At 45.6% G+C, this 17460-nt stretch overlaps 1 protein-coding gene across 1 annotated transcript; it reads right to left on the bottom strand.

Annotated features, from left to right (window-relative positions):
• Positions 1–9510: 9510 nt before the first annotated feature.
• On the bottom strand, positions 9511–17116 carry LOC131922033 (granzyme A-like). Its single transcript, XM_059276758.1, has 5 exons — positions 17094–17116; positions 15889–16062; positions 13498–13639; positions 11494–11766; positions 9511–9823 (listed from the first exon to the last, which is right to left on the bottom strand). The coding sequence occupies exons 1-5, from the start codon at positions 17114–17116 to the stop codon at positions 9671–9673; spliced, it is 765 nt and encodes a 254-aa protein (XP_059132741.1). The 3' UTR covers positions 9511–9670.
• Positions 17117–17460: the final 344 nt, after the last annotated feature.

Raw genomic sequence — 17460 nt, 5'->3', positions numbered from 1 at the left:
AAGACATTTTCCCCAATAACCAATAATCAATTAACTGTTGCCCCATCAGGGCCTCTCTAATCTACTTTCTGGCTCCATAGATTTCTTTATTCTGGGCATTTCAGGTAAGTGCAATCATATAATATAAAGGAGTTCTTTTTTTTTTTGCAACTAATTATTTTCACTTAGCACAATGCTTTTGAGAGTTTACATTGTAACGCCTGTCCATATTTTATTTCTTCTTATTGCCAATAAAATTTCACTATATAGGTAAGCTACATTTTATTTATTCATTCATTAGTTGATGGATACATGGCATATTTCTACTCTTGAGCGACTGAATACTTATGTATAATTTTTAAATGTGAACTTCTCTTTTCACATTTTTGGGGTCTGTACCTACTAGTGCAATTACTGAGTAATTGAGTAATTGCACAGTAACTGTGTGTTTATCTTTTTTTAAAAAAGGAACTTTAATGAAATGGAGGCACCATATTAGACTTTCCCCAGTAATCTACAAGGGCTCTAATTTATCTGCATCATTGCCAATATTGTCACTACTTTGATAATTTCTTTTTCAGTCATTGTGGTTTTGATTGACATTTCTCCAGTGACTAATGATGATGAACTTCTCATGTGTCATTCATATGTCTTTGCTGAGATGTCTATTTACATCCTTTGCCTATTTTAAAATTGTTGTCTTTTTATTAATGAAGACTAAGCATTCTTTAAATATTCCAAATACAAGTCTCTCATAGCTTGTAGGATTTGCAAATATTTTCTCTATATCTGTAGCTATCTGTTCACCCCTCTTTTTTTTTTTTGAGACAGGGTTTCTCTGTGTAGTTTTGATGCCTGTCCTGGATCTTGCTCTGTAGACCAGGCTGGCCCCGAACTCACAGAGATCCGCCTGGCTCTGCCTCCCGAGTGCTGGGATTAAAGGCGTGCGCCACAACTGCCCAGCTTCTTCCCTTTCTTGATGCTGTATTTTGGAGCATGAAGTTTTAAGTTTCGGTGAAGCTCCACTTACCAGCCCTCTTCATCACTTGCATCTTGGATGCCATATTTAAAAAGTCATCCACTAAGCCAAGACTGGAGGGACTTCCATCTGTATTTCCTTCCTTCCTTCCTTCTTCCCTCCATACCCCTCCCCTCTCTCTCTTTCTTTCTTCAAGACAGGGTTTCTCTGAGTAGCCCTAGCTGTCCTGGAACTCTCTTTGTAGACCAGGCTGGCCTCAAACTCACAGAACTCCATCTGCCTCTGCCTCCCAAGTGCTGGGATCAAAGGCGTGCGCCATCACCGTCCAATCCGGTCTACATTTTCTTGAGTGTTGTCTTCTGCTTTGTTCTAATATTTAGACGCATTTTTGAATTTTTTGTTATAATTTGAGTTGATTGTTTTACAAATATTTATTTTATTTTTTAATGTGTATGTCTGTGTATCTAGAAGAGGACATTGGGTCTTTTGGAACTGGAGGTGGTTGGGAGATGCCAAGCACTGGTCCTCTGTAAGAGCAGTGTGCGCTACTAACTGCTGTGTTGTTTTCCCAGCCCCTAGTTTGAGTGACATTTTGTGTGTGGTTGAGGTAGGGGTCATTTTCATCTTTTGTATGTGAATATTCAGTTATCCCAGCATTAATTTGTTCAACCATTTTTCCCTGACAGGATTGTTTTTCCTTCTTGTTGAATATCATTTGACCATAACTATTTGGGTTTGTTTCTGAGATCTCAGTTCTACAAAATGCATGGATAGGTCTGTTCTTATGTTAGTCCCACTTGTCATGATTACTATAGCTTTGTAAACTTTGGAAACTGAAAAGCATCGTCCATGTCCATATATATCACCCGGAACACACTGATCTCATCTGAAATAGAAAAATGTGAGTTCACTACCTGTGTCCTAACAGTTCTTTCCCAGATGGTTTTGACAGTGAGATACAAATTTCAAAACTTGTGGGTGCAGCTTTTCTTTCCATTCCTATGAACATTTAAATGTATTCAACTGTGAGGAAGCCTACTGCAACATTACAAACCAGTGGACCTCAGTATGTGATTTGTGAACTTGTAAGGCATCCTGAGATCCTTCAGGGGTCTGTGAGGTCAAACACCCCCCACCCTGTGTGTGATGTGTGTGTGTGTGTGTGTGTGTGTGTGTGTGTGTTTGTGTGTACTCACTCGAGCATGTGGAGGTCTGAGGTAGATAGTAGGAATCTTCAACAGTTCTTCCACTTTAGTCATTGAGGCAGGATCTCTCAATGAAACCCAGAAGTCTCTGATGTGGTTAGTCTTGCTAACCAGTTTGCTCTAGGGAGCCCCTGTCTCCATCTTTTGGAGCTGGACTTACAGGTGGCCTGTGTTGCTCACCTGGCATCTATGAGAATTTCTGGGACCTGAACTTGGGTCCTCAAGCCTGTGCTACAAGCTCTTTAACCACTGAGCAATCTCTCCAGCTTCCAAACTTTTTCCATAACAATACTAGGATGCTTGCCTTTGGCTCTTATGTTGACATTTGTGCTGATCAAAATTCTAGGGCTTTAGAACACACAGTGCAGTTACACCAAACTGCTCCAGTATTCCCATGTTCTTCAATGTCAGGAACTCTCAAGAAACACAAACAAAAAAAAAAAAAAGAAAATTCACTCAAGAATGTCCTTGCTTCAGCAGTAGAAGCACTAAGATGTTTTAGCTTCAGGGACAGCCTTGTAGTGAATGCCTGTTTAGTACTATATGCACAGTGTGAGTGAAGTAGCCTGCCTCTTTAAAGAGAGCAGTTTTGATCATTTTTATAGCCAATGATAAAACTAGAACTTTCATATGAAAGACTGTTTGGAAAACTTAGGTCTGTGATTCAGGATTTTAACATCTTTGTGTCCCTCAAAGATTCCTGTTGGAATGGTAGAGGAATTAATAAACATGACCTTTAATTTCAGGTAGGGAAAACTTTGGAAAGTATGTCGAGCTCAGCGAATCAATATTTTCCAAAATGTCAGTGCATGTTTCTACATGCATTTGAATGTACAGATCTGCTCCCGTGTAGCAGAGTAGTGAATTGACTATTGGGGAAAGTGATTGAAATCATATTGATTAAATAGTCACCCAAGTATTGACTGACGTGTGTATGTGTCAGATAGGATGTCAGATGTCAGAGACAAGAAGCAAAGGTGTAAAACAAATTTACCATCGCCATTATGGACCCTGGCTCCTAGGAAGGAAGTTTTATAGATCGGTAAGAATTTTAATTTGTTAAGCATCTTCAAAGAAAGCAGTCGAGTGCTAGAATGGAGAATAATAGGGGAGGGTGTGTGTGGGAAAGGGTGCCCAGAACAGGATTTGCTGAGCATTTGCCTGCAGGATATAAAGAAACCCCTCATTTGTAGGTGAGTATATGCCTGTGGGGCTGAGAAGTCATATGTGTATGGTGGATGTGTGGGGGAATATAAAAGCCCACATCAGGGTGGAGCCTGGTGTGTGTGAGGAGGTGAGGAGAATGACTCCCTGGCCTCTTTTGGGGATGATTGAGATTGGAAGATACTCCTGGACACGTTCTCACTGGCGGTTCGAGGGAAATGGGGCCCAGGAACTTGAATGATCTCTTCCAAGCATTATGGAGAGTCAGGGGTGGAGGCAGTCAGGACTTCTGGGGCAAGTCTGTGGTTTCTCACTCTCCCATCCCAGGATGCAGAGACAAGGTGTGTTTTTAGCCAGTTTCTGCTGGATAAAGCACAGATAACCTTACACTCCACCCTTCCTGCTTAGCGGAAACTACACTCAGACCTTTGCCCTACTGTGCTACCTGTGTGGCCAGAGACCACACTGGCCCCTCCCTAAGACCCTTGTCATAAGCTTATTTTTCCCAGTCAATGCATTGAACCCATCTTTCTGGAACGTGTCACACGTACTTTACAAGAAGTTTTCAGGTAGTCACATCGGTATTTATTTAGTTTACTTTGTTCCTCAAGGAGATTTATGTTCGCTTTGTTGTGCACATGGAACTGAGTTACTTATCACCAGGAAAGTTTTCACCAAGTTGTGATGTGCTTAAATATCCTTGAAATAAACTACTCAGGGTCAGACTCCTAACGTTTGAACCAACACCAGCGACTTAGTCCTGTTGGACGGAACTGCTTTCCTATTTCATAAATAGGAAGAAGAAATTCAATGTTGATAAGGAAGTGGTGTAGATATATTAGCTTTGTATGACTAGAAAAATACCCAAGGCAACTAACTTTATACCAAGGAAAGTTTTACTGAACTCGGTTTTTGGGAGTTCAGCGTTCAGGATCAAATGCAGCCATTTTTTAGTCTCTATTGAGAGCAGCATATGGTGGCACAGCACCGTAGGAGCACATGGAGCATCTGATGGTCAGATGTTAAAAGCGGATGGGATGGGGAAGGGTGGAGATGGGGGAGACAGGAGGGGAATGCATTGGCTGACTGGGAGATCCACAGTCCTTTTCAAGAGGGTCTGGAGTGTTTTCCACTTTCATTTCATAAATAGCTTCTGCGTCTGCTGTCTGTGTGTCTTGACTGAATCTGTGTCTTCAAGGAGACAGGAAGCAAGGCAAGCCTTACTGGTGAGAATGAGGGAGAACGAGGGTTCTTTTACTCTGTGTTTACACTCACGGTCCCAGAGGGAGCATTGTTGGGCTGTCAGTGAAACTGTGCCCTTTGTGTCTCACTTTCCTACTCCAACGCTAGTTTGCTCCCATTACCCTGGGGCACCTTCTTAGTCAATCAAGACTCTTTCTGCAAGGGTTCGATTCTGGAGCTCCCATCAGAAACAAGGCAAGCTGAAAACCTGCGGATCTTAGCAGACACAGAAGGACAGGCATGTGGTGGCATTGTCACACCGTGGATGAACCTCACAAGTGTAATGTTCCACAAAGAATCAGTTCACACAGCAGCATGCACTGCAGGGGTGGGTAGATAAAGACAGCATGCACTGCAGGGGTGGGTGTATAAAGACAGCAGCATGCACTGCAGGGGTGGGTGTATAAAGACAGCAGCATGCACTGCAGGGGTGGGTGTATAAAGACAGCATGCACTGCAGGGGTGGGTGTATAAAGACAGCAGCATGCACTGCAGGGGTGGGTATATAAAGACAGCAGCATGCACTGCAGGGGTGGTATATAAAGACAGCAGCATGCACTGCAGGGGTGGGTGTATAAAGACAGCATGCACTGCAGGGGTGGGTGTATAAAGACAGCAGCATGCACTGCAGGGGTGGGTGTATAAAGACAGCAGCATGCACTGCAGGGGTGGGTATATAAAGACAGCAGCATGCACTGCAGGGGTGGGTGTATAAAGACAGCAGCATGCACTGCAGGGGTGGGTATATAAAGACAGCAGCATGCACTGCAGGGGTGGGTGTATAAAGACAACAGCATGCACTGCAGGGGTGGGTATATAAAGACAGCAGCATGCACTGCAGGGGTGGGTGTATAAAGACAGCAGCATGCACTGCAGGGGTGGGTATATAAAGACAGCAGCATGCACTGCAGGGGTGGGTATATAAAGACAGCAGCATGCACTGCAGGGGTGGGTGTATAAAGACAGCATGCACTGCAGGGGTGGGTGTATAAAGACAGCAGCATGCACTGCAGGGGTGGGTATATAAAGACAGCAGCATGCACTACAGGGGTGGGTGTATAAAGACAGCAGCATGTACTGCAGGGGTGGGTGTATAAAGACAGCGTGCACTGCAGGGGTGGGTGTATAAAGACAACAGCATGCACTGCAGGGGTGGGTGTATAAAGACAGCGTGCACTGCAGGGGTGGGTGTATAAAGACAACAGCATGCACTGCAGGGGTGGGTATATAAAGACAGCAGCATGCACTGCAGGGGTGGGTACATAAAGACAACAGCATGCACTGCAGGGGTGGGTGTATAAAGACAGCAGCATGTACTGCAGGGGTGGGTGTATAAAGACAGCGTGCACTGCAGGGGTGGGTGTATAAAGACAACAGCATGCACTGCAGGGGTGGGTGTATAAAGACAGCGTGCACTGCAGGGGTGGGTGTATAAAGACAACAGCATGCACTGCAGGGGTGGGTATATAAAGACAGCAGCATGCACTGCAGGGGTGGGTACATAAAGACAACAGCATGCACTGCAGGGGTGGGTGTATAAAGACAGCATGCACTGCAGGGGTGGGTGTATAAAGACAGCAGCATGCACTGCAGGGGTGGGTATATAAAGACAGCAGCATGCACTGCAGGGGTGGGTACATAAAGACAACAGCATGCACTGCAGGGGTGGGTGTATAAAGACAGCGTGCACTGCAGGGGTGGGTGTATAAAGACAACATGCACTGCAGGGGTGGGTGTATAAAGACAGCAGCATGCACTGCAGGGGTGGGTGTATAAAGACAACAGCATGCACTGCAGGGGTGGGTATATAAAGACAGCAGCATGCACTGCAGGGGTGGGTACATAAAGACAGCAGCATGCACTGCAGGGGTGGGTGTATAAAGACAACATGCACTGCAGGGGTGGGTGTATAAAGACAGCAGCATGCACTGCAGGGGTGGGTGTATAAAGACAACAGCATGCACTGCAGGGGTGGGTGTATAAAGACAGCAGCATGCACTGCAAGGGTGGGTGTATAAAGACAGCAGCATGCACTGCAAGGGTGGGTGTATAAAGACAGCGTGCACTGCAGGGGTGGGTACATAAAGACAGCAGCATGCACTGCAGGGGTGAGTATATAAAGACAACAGCATGCACTGCAGGGGTGGGTGTATAAAGACAACAGCATGCACTGCAGGGGTGGGTGTATAAAGACAACAGCATGCACTGCAGGGGTGGGTGTATAAAGACAGCGTGCACTGCAGGGGTGGGTGTATAAAGACAGCAGCATGCACTGCAGGGGTGGGTGTATAAAGACAGCAGCATGCACTGCAGGGGTGGGTGTATAAAGACAGCGTGCACTGCAGGGGTGAGTGTATAAAGACAGCAGCATGCACTGCAGGGGTGGGTGTATAAAGACAGCGTGCACTGCAGGGGTGAGTATATAAAGACAACAGCATGCACTGCAAGGGTGGGTGTATAAAGACAGCATGCACTGCAAGGGTGGGTACATAAAGACAGCATGCACTGCAGGGGTGGGTATATAAAGACAACAGCATGCACTGCAGGGGTGGGTAGATAAAGACAGCAGCATGCACTGCAGGGGTGGGTGTATAAAGACAACAGCATGCACTGCAGGGGTGGGTGTATAAAGACAGCAGCATGCACTGCAGGGGTGGGTGTATAAAGACAGCGTGCACTGCAGGGGTGAGTATATAAAGACAACAGCATGCACTGCAAGGGTGGGTGTATAAAGACAGCATGCACTGCAAGGGTGGGTATATAAAGACAGCAGCATGCACTGCAGGGGTGGGTGTATAAAGACAACCATCACCAACGCTTAGGTGAAGCTCTACTCTGATGTTAGAAGTGAGGGTCAGAGTTACTTTTCGGGTAAAGGTGTTCAGCTGTTCAGAGGGTCTGGTAGGTAGTCCTTTGCTAACACGGCAGCAGTTAAGCTTCATTACATTCATTTATTGAACATGTAGATGCTGAAAGTTACACCAGTCCCATCTTCATGGGACTTAGGCACTAGTGGGAAGAGATATTGTCACCAAGGTAATACGTACATAACAGATTAGGAAAACACACACACACACACACACACACACACACACACACACACACACACACACGGCAGCGAATGTGTCCCAGGGGTGAGGTGTGCACTGACACCACAGTGTTTTGAAGGAGGCTGGGTATGCTAAGACATAGAGCTAGCTATCTAGGGGAGTTTCCTAGAAACAGAAAAACCAGAGTTGAAACAGGTTTAAGAGGGAAGATCTGGGGGCAGGGGAGGGGGGCTGCTTGATGTTCAAGTGGGGCTGGGAAGTGGCTGGATTTCAGGGGGGAGGTGGAGGGAGAGAGTGCAGGGAGAGACAGCTGTAATTGGGGGGCTTTTGGAGGATGGTGTGGGAACCTGGCTCAGTGGAAACTTCCTGGTCTACGAGAGTGACCCTAGTGAGGATTCCTAGTAATGGAGGACACCGAGTCCAAACTGGCCCTCTTTTGTAGCCAGGCAAGGCTTCCAGTGGTGGGTCTGGGTGACATTCTATTCAGGTGTTGGCCAAGGAGGTCCCATGGAGATCTCTAAACAGCCCAGGCTGGTGCTAGGGCAGAAGGTCGCCTTCTGAAAACTGACAGCAGGAGGTAGGTGGGTGGGAGGGGGCGGGGCGGCATTTTCAATGGCCCCTCCCACTCAGCTCATTAAACAGAGAGAGGTTGAGCTGGTTGCAGGCATGGACTTCACTCCTACATTCTAGTCTCTTTGGTGCGATAAGGTATTCTGCAGGCTATGGAAAGAACAACCCCAACCCCAACCCAGCCACAAAACTCTCCATCTACAATCTGTCCTTCCTGCAAGATGTGCTGGGGCAATGGTGTCCCAGAACACGCGGGGAGTGGCCAACCAACGTTTGGTTTCACCCCACTAGAGGGAGCCCATGATCTAAACTGCCTGGACTAGGAACAGGGGACTGGATAGCCCAGAGACCTCGGGTAGAACCAAACAGGACTGGCAATAAAATAAAACAAAATAAAATAAAACGAAATATAAAAATCAATGAAATGATTCCTAATGCTATTCTGCTATATTCATAAATTGGTGCCTTGTCCAGTCACCATCAGAGAGGCTTCCTCTGGCAGCAGATGGGAGCGGGTGCAGACACCCACAGCCAAACATTATGTGGAGAGAGAGAGAGTTTAAATTAGAGGTCCCCATCAGGTCCCTCCCCTCGGAGATTGGGGAACTCCATGGAAGAGGGAGAGGAAAGACTGTAGGAGTCAGAGGGGCTGGAGGACACCAGGAGAACACGGTTCACGGAATCAACTAAGCGGGGCTCACATGGGCTCACAGAGACTGAAGTGGGAAGCATGGGGACCTGGATGGGCTTGCACCAGGTCCTCTGAGTATATGTTATGGCTGTTAGCTTGTTTTTTGTGGGACTCCTAACAGTGGGAGTGGGGTGTCTCTGACTCTTCTGCCTGCTCTTGAGACTCCTTTCTGCTTATTGGGGTGCCTTGTCCAGCCTCAACATGAGGGCATTTGCTTTGTCTTATTGCATCTTGGTTTGTCCTGTCTGGCTGTTGTCTCTTGGAGGCCTGCTCTTTTTTGAAGAGGATATGGAGAGGGAGTGGATCTGGGGGAGAGGGGAGGTGGGAAGGAGCTGGGAGGAATGGAGGGAGGGGATACTCTGGTTGGGTGTATTGTATGAGAGAAGAATCTATTTTTAATAAAAAAAAATTCACACACACACATTCTAAGGGCCACAGTATTTGGGGACTGTATTTGGGAGGGCAAAGACTATTTTGGCTTTCTCTGGGATTGGCTTCTTTTAAGCAGCACACAGGAAAACATCAGCCCATACTCTGTGAATAAAGCAAAGTGATTTTTGAACCAAGGACCCTCTTCTCAGGGCTTTCTCTTGCCACAGAAGTAGTTAAATGAGAAATGGCAGCCTTAATGATCTACAGAGCAATGCAAGCAGGTGGCTGGTGATCATGTCAGACAGGCCATGGCTAGCACGGTTAAGAAGAAGTGCTTCTTGGGATAGGTGAAGTTTCAGACCCCTTTGCTTGATCTCTACCAGTGGCAACCTCGGGGCTCTGCTTCCACGGACCAGTGTCACATGGCCCCTGCAATGGTTTTCTGTATCCAGTTGAGATATTTGTTTGTAAGGAGAATGTAGACGCCAGGCTTTTTGGGGTCACCGCATTTCCCAAAGGAAGTGACACCCCTGAAAATGTTATCACATATCAGAGGGCTTCCAGAATCCCCCTGGAACAGAAAGACATGTGTTATGAGTATGCTGCTTTTCCAAGATATTTACTAATCATTTTATCCATCCATCCATCCACCCACCCATCCATCCATCTCTCCTTCCCTCCATCCCTTTTCTTTTTCCTGATTTAAAAGCAAATTTTAAATCTCCTTCAATCAGAAATAATCATGTGTTGATAAATATGACCCAGAAAGACAAATAGCCCATTTTTCTTATATGCAGAAACTAGATTAAAAATTGAGAATGAAAGGTTGAGTCAGGAGAATTACCGTAAGTTCTAGGCCAGCCTGGGCTACAATGTAAGTCCCTGTCTCAAAAACCAAAACTAAATCAAAGGGACGACATGATAGGACAGTAAGTTGGGGAGAGTTTGGAAGAGGAAGGGACTGGCAGGCAGGTGGAGGAGGACAGAGAGGGTAACACAGCATGTGTGACTAGTACACAATGTGTGGGGTGTGTGTGTGTGTGTGTGTGTGTGTGTGTGTGTGTGTGTGTGTGTGTTAGTGGGTGAAAATTCTGTGATGAAACCCATTATTCTTCACACTGCATGTACTCGAACAAAACTGAATGAGAAAATGAATCAAGTAGAAGAGGTTCTCAAAATGAAAAACAAAACCAAAAATCTCCTCCACCACTTCTCAGCCCTTAGCATCTGTGTATGGGCTTTTTAGTTTACGGGTGTCTATGTTTTCCAGGCGTTCACCCCTTTCAAAAAGCAGTTCTGGGGCTGCAGAGACGGCTCAGAGGTTAACAGCACTGGCTGCTCTTCCACAGGTCCTGAGTTCAGTTCCCAGCACCCACATGGTGGTTCACAACCATCTGTAATTTGGTCTGGTGCCCTCTTCTGGCATGTAGGCAGAACACTGTATACATAATAAATTAAATCTTTAAAAAAAAGGCAGATCTGCAGCAGTGAAGAATCATTTCTATCAGTAAGACAGGAGAGAATACAAGTCTCCTTTCATTGACCTGTGTCCTCTTTTTAAATTGAATAATAATTATTAATAACTAATACATAATTATGATTAATAAATAATTACCAACAGTTATTATTAATTATTATTTCTCTGTCTCTGTATATATGTATGTATGTATGCTCATGTGCCACAATGTGGAGGTCAGGACAACTTGTGAGAGTTGATTCTCTCCTATGTGGAATATGGGGATGAAATTGAGACTTGGCAGCAAGCACCTTTACATGTTGATCCACATTGCTGTCCCTTTAAAAAATTAAAAAAAGTTTATGTGTTTTCTCTCTTGGTCAGTCTGTCAGGGGAAGACATATGTTGGGGCAATTAGAAAGCGTGAGATGGGGTCCCAAATATGCCCTTCTCCAAGGAGGACACTAGCTAAGTCATCTCAGATGGAAGAGCACATTTGATATCTCAAAACAATTTGTAGGTTATTTTTTTTTTTCTCCAGGAATTTGTGAGTTCTCATTTTACCTTATTTCTGGCCATGTACTGGAAATGACCGTTAGAAAATAGATACCACTCCCTGAGGGGGTCTGCCAAGGGATGGAGAATGGCGCCACCACTCTAGGGACAAGCAGGGGTCCTTAGACACAAAAGGGAATGACAGCTGTTCACCGTGTTCTTTCTAGAAGATCCTCTAAACCCTTCATTGCTCAGAGTCAAAGGATGCTTAGACGTTTTAATTTACGTACGCTGCACGAATCGTCTTCCCCTTGCCTGCCGCCGGCACAGAGCATGCTGTTGTCCACCAACTGCTTGAAATTGTAGTGCGCTGGATTGTTGCAGACTCTTCGGTCAATCACGGTGACGTTGACTTCTCTCAGGATGTTGGAAACTTTGCAAGAATCTCTTTTGGTGCTCCCCCATCCAGCCACACGACACTTGGTGTGGGGTTTCACATCCTCTCCTCTTTTGGGGAGGTGAAGGATTCCCACAGCTTTGGTTATAGCTGCTTTACCATCCAGCTGAAAACACAGAGTTGTTTATGGCCTCACGCACGTGAGCAGGCAGAGGAAGAAATGCAACCTGACGTGTAACCAAGGGAGTTGAGTGAGTACGAAGCGGTGGGTGGGGATGGAGCTGCTTCACACCATCCAGGAAGCAAGGCAGGAGTTAGCATAGGGATGAGAGGTGACCCAGGGAAGGCCAGGGCTGGTGCTCTCTAGGAAACCAGTGGGAGAGCTTAGGCTGGAAGTATGGGGACAAGGAAGGTGAGGGTCCTGTCGAGGCGAACGGAGTCCCATGGCTCTCTCTTTACCCCCAGGGGTGAGGATGCAGAACCCCGGGCTCAGTCTCATTCTTGCTTATGAAGTTCACCATCAACCCGTCTGCAGCTTTGTGAGACACTGTGGGCCGCTCCTGCCTCTCTCTCTTCGGGTCCTGTCTTCTTCGTCCTACGTTCTACATCACTCTTGATGTACCTGGTCACATCACCCTCCTGCTTAAAACACTCCCCTATAACACTCAAATTCTAGCCGAGCCTTACAAACTCCACCTTTGTAGTCTGTGTCCATTTTACCCCTCCACTTCAGATCTCATCCTAACTCCTTTCTCTCCTCTTCCTCCAAGCTATTCTATTTTACACGCTGTTCTTCCTACCTAGAGAGCCCCTTCCTCCCTGTTTCCTGGTACCCAGCAGGATTTTTTGACCACCTGCTTTTCCCTGGTGCTCCCATGTTATCTTGGTCGTGGATAAACAGCACACTGTCAGTTCAGAGTCAGTAGTTAATCCGTCTGCCTCTCTCTAGACTGAACACCTGTAGGGGAAGTCCCATTTACAACTTCTCTTCTATAGAAGAGGTAGGCACGCTGCACTAACCATTGAGCAGTGGCCTTCATCCTCCTGGTAGTTCTTAGCTTCCTTAAGACTGTCATTACCAGACAAGGTGAGCCCAATGAAGGGAACAAGCACAGGATGGCTCTGTAGTCAAGTTTGAGTAGGGACAAAACTGATGTCATTGTCCACAACCCCAAAATGACCAAACACCATTGGCTAAAATTCACGATGGATATGTCCTTACAATCACAACATTGGCTCTTTGCCTTCTGCTTCCTAGGTAAGTAAAACTGTAAAGATGCTTCATCACAGAACCAGCCCACTCGCTGATAACACTCCCTTCAGAGCAGACTCAGTTCCTCGGTGCTCTACCAGACTGCCAGGCAGAGCTTGAATCCTACAAGAGGGCTCCCGGCATGTCCTCTCACTGAGTCTACCCCAGCAGTTTCCCAGAGTGGCCATCTCCCCTGCTGAGCGAGTGTCAGTCAGCACAGACACGTGTGACTCTGGGGGAGTTCTGGTGGCCTTTGATCAATGAGCAGCAACACTGTGAACTGCCTGGTCCTGCAACGGTAAGAATTTGTGAGAAACAGTTGAGCTGAACGGGAAGGAACATCAGGGGTGAAGGGCTGGATCCTTGCCCTACTGAGGAACCTCACACTTGGAATCCATCTTGTGAGGGCTGGTTTATGGTGTGTGTGTGTGTGTGTGTGTGTGTATGTGTGTGTGTGTGTGCGCGCGTACGCGCGCGCTCGTGCGCGCGCGCTCTCTCTCTCTCTCTCTCTCTCTCTCTCTCTCTCTCTCTCACACACACACTCACACACACACACACACACACACACGTAGTAATTGGTTTCAGGTTACACTGTCTGTTTACTAAAAGTTATGAGAAAAAAACAAAAAATTGAAGCATATTTACCTGAAGGAGTTGAAGATCTCCTTGAAATGTCTCAGGATCGTAGCATGGGTAGGAAATTGCCCTTTTAATGGAAAACATCTGTTCGAGTTTCTCTTTCTGAGATACAGAGTGGGCACCAAGAATAATTTGAGGCTTGCCTCTCCTGAAAAGAAAATCATGCAATATTTAAGTTAAAGACTAGAGTAAGCTCAGCTCCAGGTATAATTTCCCTCAATGTTTGCAGATGACTTCATATTTATAAACAAACACAAAATGGCGTGGGGTTTATAGAACCCTTTTTTTGGTGTTTTGGTGTCTTCTACCTAAGACTTCCCACATGTGTTAGGACACATTCAAGTTGTCCATGTCTTTTCAAGGAGAAAGCAACCAGGAAGGGAGTCTCTGACTTAGGAAAAAAACATGAGTTGGAATGTCCTGGAGAGGGTGTGGAACAGGGCTTCCCTGGACAGGCACTGAGGCCCTGGGCTAGAGGAACTGGACTCTGCTGTAGTAAAGGAGGAGCTTCCGCTGCTTTGGATTTGTGCAGCAAAGTCTGTCTCCTAGTGGCCTTCTGGGTTGATGACACCCAGTGGGAAGATCCAACCCAAAGGCATAGCGAGAGGCTTGCCTTTATGTGCTCCAGGAAAATAGTGAACCTTGCTGTTGTATTCAAAATAGGAAAGGTGGTCCAAGGCATGCTTCTAGGAGCTTGAAGGAAGAGATGCCTTTATAGGGATACTGTGAAACCAAGAATTGCACACCCATATCCAGACAAACACGGACAGCCCTCCTACACACACACACACACACACACACACACACACACACACACACACACAAACACAGACAGCCCTCCTATACACACACACACACACATAGACAAACACAGACAGCCCTCCTACACACACACACACACACACACACACACACACACACACACACAGACAAACACAGACAGCCCTCCTACACACACACACACACACACACACAGACAAACACAGATAGCCCTCCTACACACACACACACACATACACACACACACAGACAAACACAGATAGCCCTCCTACACACACACACACACATACACACACACACACAGACAAACATAGACAGCCCTCCTACACACACACACACACACACACACACACACACCACCCCTACCCCCCACACCCTGCTGCCTCCCATATGGACGTATACATAGATCCACACAGAGACACCCTCACCAAACACATACAGAAGCAAATGGAACTAGAGCTAACTCCTAATCTAGTTTATGAACCAATGACAGATGAGAAAAACTGTATCCCAACTTGTTGGGTGAACTTGGCACTAACCAGTCCTGTCAATTAACGGATTTGTCAGTGGTTAGCTTTCTTGTTTGCATAAATTGTGCTGATGTTCTTACTTGACAAACTTTATTTTGTACCACAGCATAACTTCATATATAATTTTAAGCTGAATCTTTGGTTTAGGCAGTTTGTGCCAGAGTGAGCAGAGAGAATATCCGGTATTGCTTACCAACAACAGGTACCAGTTAAAGAATAGTAGTTCTACCTGATGAATATGACTCTGCCTTTAAAATAATGACTCAAACCATTAGTTTAAGCTATAGGGTATTGATATTTTTCACACAGTCAAAGAGTAGTAATTTCCTATGATCACTCTAAAATATCATACTAAGGTGGGAAAAGACCAGTGATAGCAAATAAATGAGCTGTAACCACAGGAGACACTCAATGTGATTGATATTGATTGTGTAAAAGATGCTTATGAACCAAACAGGGAACAAAATATTGACAGATTGTGTGGGGGTGGTCAGACTGGGTGAGTTCACTGAGTGCTGTTATTTCCCCGTCTTTTCAACTTCTAATACAGTTGATATTTAGAGTGGTATTACGCATTTCAGTCTTATTCTATATTATCTGGCCCTGGTTTATGAGGCATATATTACAACAGTGTGGAGGTCCACAAAGGTTTCCTAGTGAGATCTGAGCTTGCTTTACCCAGCAGGGCTGCATTAGAGGATTGCTTGACCACATGTGTGGTTACCAAGTGTTTGGAAGGGTCTGCACTTGGCTGTGCTAGGGGGAGGTCTTTCGCTCCACCCCTTGGCATTCCTATAAAAGGCCCTTTAGAAGAGACAGAAGGGGCCGGTGGATATTGATCCAGGCCCTCATGAGGCTATCCTGTGTTTCTATCTGTTTCTCTCCCCCTCTATCTTTCTACCTAATATCTACTATCCCTCTCTCCTCAAGAGCCTCCTGGGGAAAAAGTGGGGGCGGGTTCCCCCACGAAGCAGGATATGATGTTGATTATGGGTACCCACTACTTTCTCCATTCTACACTGATTGCGGCTCTGGACTGGATGGCTGTGAGTCAGCACTGGGAGTGAGAGGAGCCGGGATGACTTACAGGTCACAGTGAGCAGCTGTCAGGACCCAGTTCTCGTGGATCAAAGCCCCTGCGCAGATTCCCAGTCCTTTGATCAGAGCCATGTAGCGTCTGGCATGAGAGGGCACTTCATTTCCTCCTATAATTCCCTTACAGGATTCTGGAAAAACTAAGAGATCGATAGAGAGTGAAATCCTTGCTCATGTAATCATCCTTTACCTACCCCGGAAAGTTTGGCAAAAAAAAAAAAAAAAAAAAAAAAAAAATTACATTGCAAATTCTTAGATGTATGTTCTGTGCCAGAAAAGAGTAGATCAAGCTCCCAGGCTCTGGCTAGGGCTTGCTGCTGGAGCATTTGTCCCATGGCTGTGTTCCCAGCCACACATGCTGCTTCATAGCATTTGTTTACACTTAGCTTAGTGCTTGGCTTCTGTTTTTTCTTTGTGTTCTGAGACAGGGTCTCATGTAGCCCAGGCTAGCTTCAAACTTGTTAGGTAGCCAAGGCTAGCCTTTATCCTTCCTCTGCCTCCCAAATGCTAGGATTACAGGTATGTTACCATGTCAGGCTTGAGTTTAGCTTTATTAAGTTTCATTGTAAGTAAACATCTCTACTTTTAAATTATATTTTTATGCCATGTGCCTAAATTGATCCTCTCTCTCTCTCTTTCTCCCTCTCTCTTTCCTACTTTCTCTATTCTTTCTACTTCTGCTTTATTACCCAATTTTTCTCGTTATGGCTAAGTGACAAATATGTAGAATGCTTTTCTTTGTTCGTAATAATTTATTGTCATTATAATAACCTATAGCCCATATTTAAACCATAATTCATTCCATAGACCCACTTGAGAGAATGGTTTGGAACCAGGAAACATATGTGTTAAATAAGCATCCTGATTCTGATGCAGGAAGTTCTCTGAGCTGCAGAGGACTGTGGATGTGTGTAGGAAAGTAGTGATTTATCCCAATTTTGATGCTGTGGCCTGTCATCACCAGCAGATGGCATTTTACAGAGAGTCATCTGATACTTGTTAGAGACATCCCAGACCACCAAGTGGCCAGAAGCTGGAGGGCTGGAAGGGAGTAGGGAAGACTGAGTAGGCAGCATCCTTGATTGGACCACCCCCCCTCACCCCCCCCACCCCACGCCCAGGCTTGGCTCTAGCCTCAGAGTTTCTCGGTTTGCATGGTGACTAATTATCTATGCTCTTATTCAGAAGCACAGATACCGAGAGCCTTCTTGAATTGTCATGGATGAAAAAAGTCGATTATTAGTAAAACATGTACTCATGTAAGTAAAAAAAAAAACAAACAAAAACAAAACCAAAACACCTTAGCATAATGCCTGGACAGGAAAAAGTACTTGTTGGGCTAATCTGTCTATGAAGAAATTCAGCCCACTGATTTGGTTTCCTGAACCCATGTTAGCCATCTTCTGGGCATTCTAGGTCTGTACTGCATACCATCATCCACTTTATAGATGTTAAGGTTATAGGTTTTTTATATTATTATTTTATGTGTATTATTTCATGTGTGTGTTTTTCCTGCATGCATGCCTGTGGAGATCAGAAAGCATTGGATCCCCGGGAATTGAAG

Source organism: Peromyscus eremicus, chromosome 11, assembly GCF_949786415.1.
Source record: "Peromyscus eremicus chromosome 11, PerEre_H2_v1, whole genome shotgun sequence".
Taxonomy (NCBI): domain Eukaryota; kingdom Metazoa; phylum Chordata; class Mammalia; order Rodentia; family Cricetidae; genus Peromyscus; species Peromyscus eremicus.
Note: the sequence above shows the minus strand (reverse complement) of the source record. Positions and strands in the feature narration are given on the sequence as shown.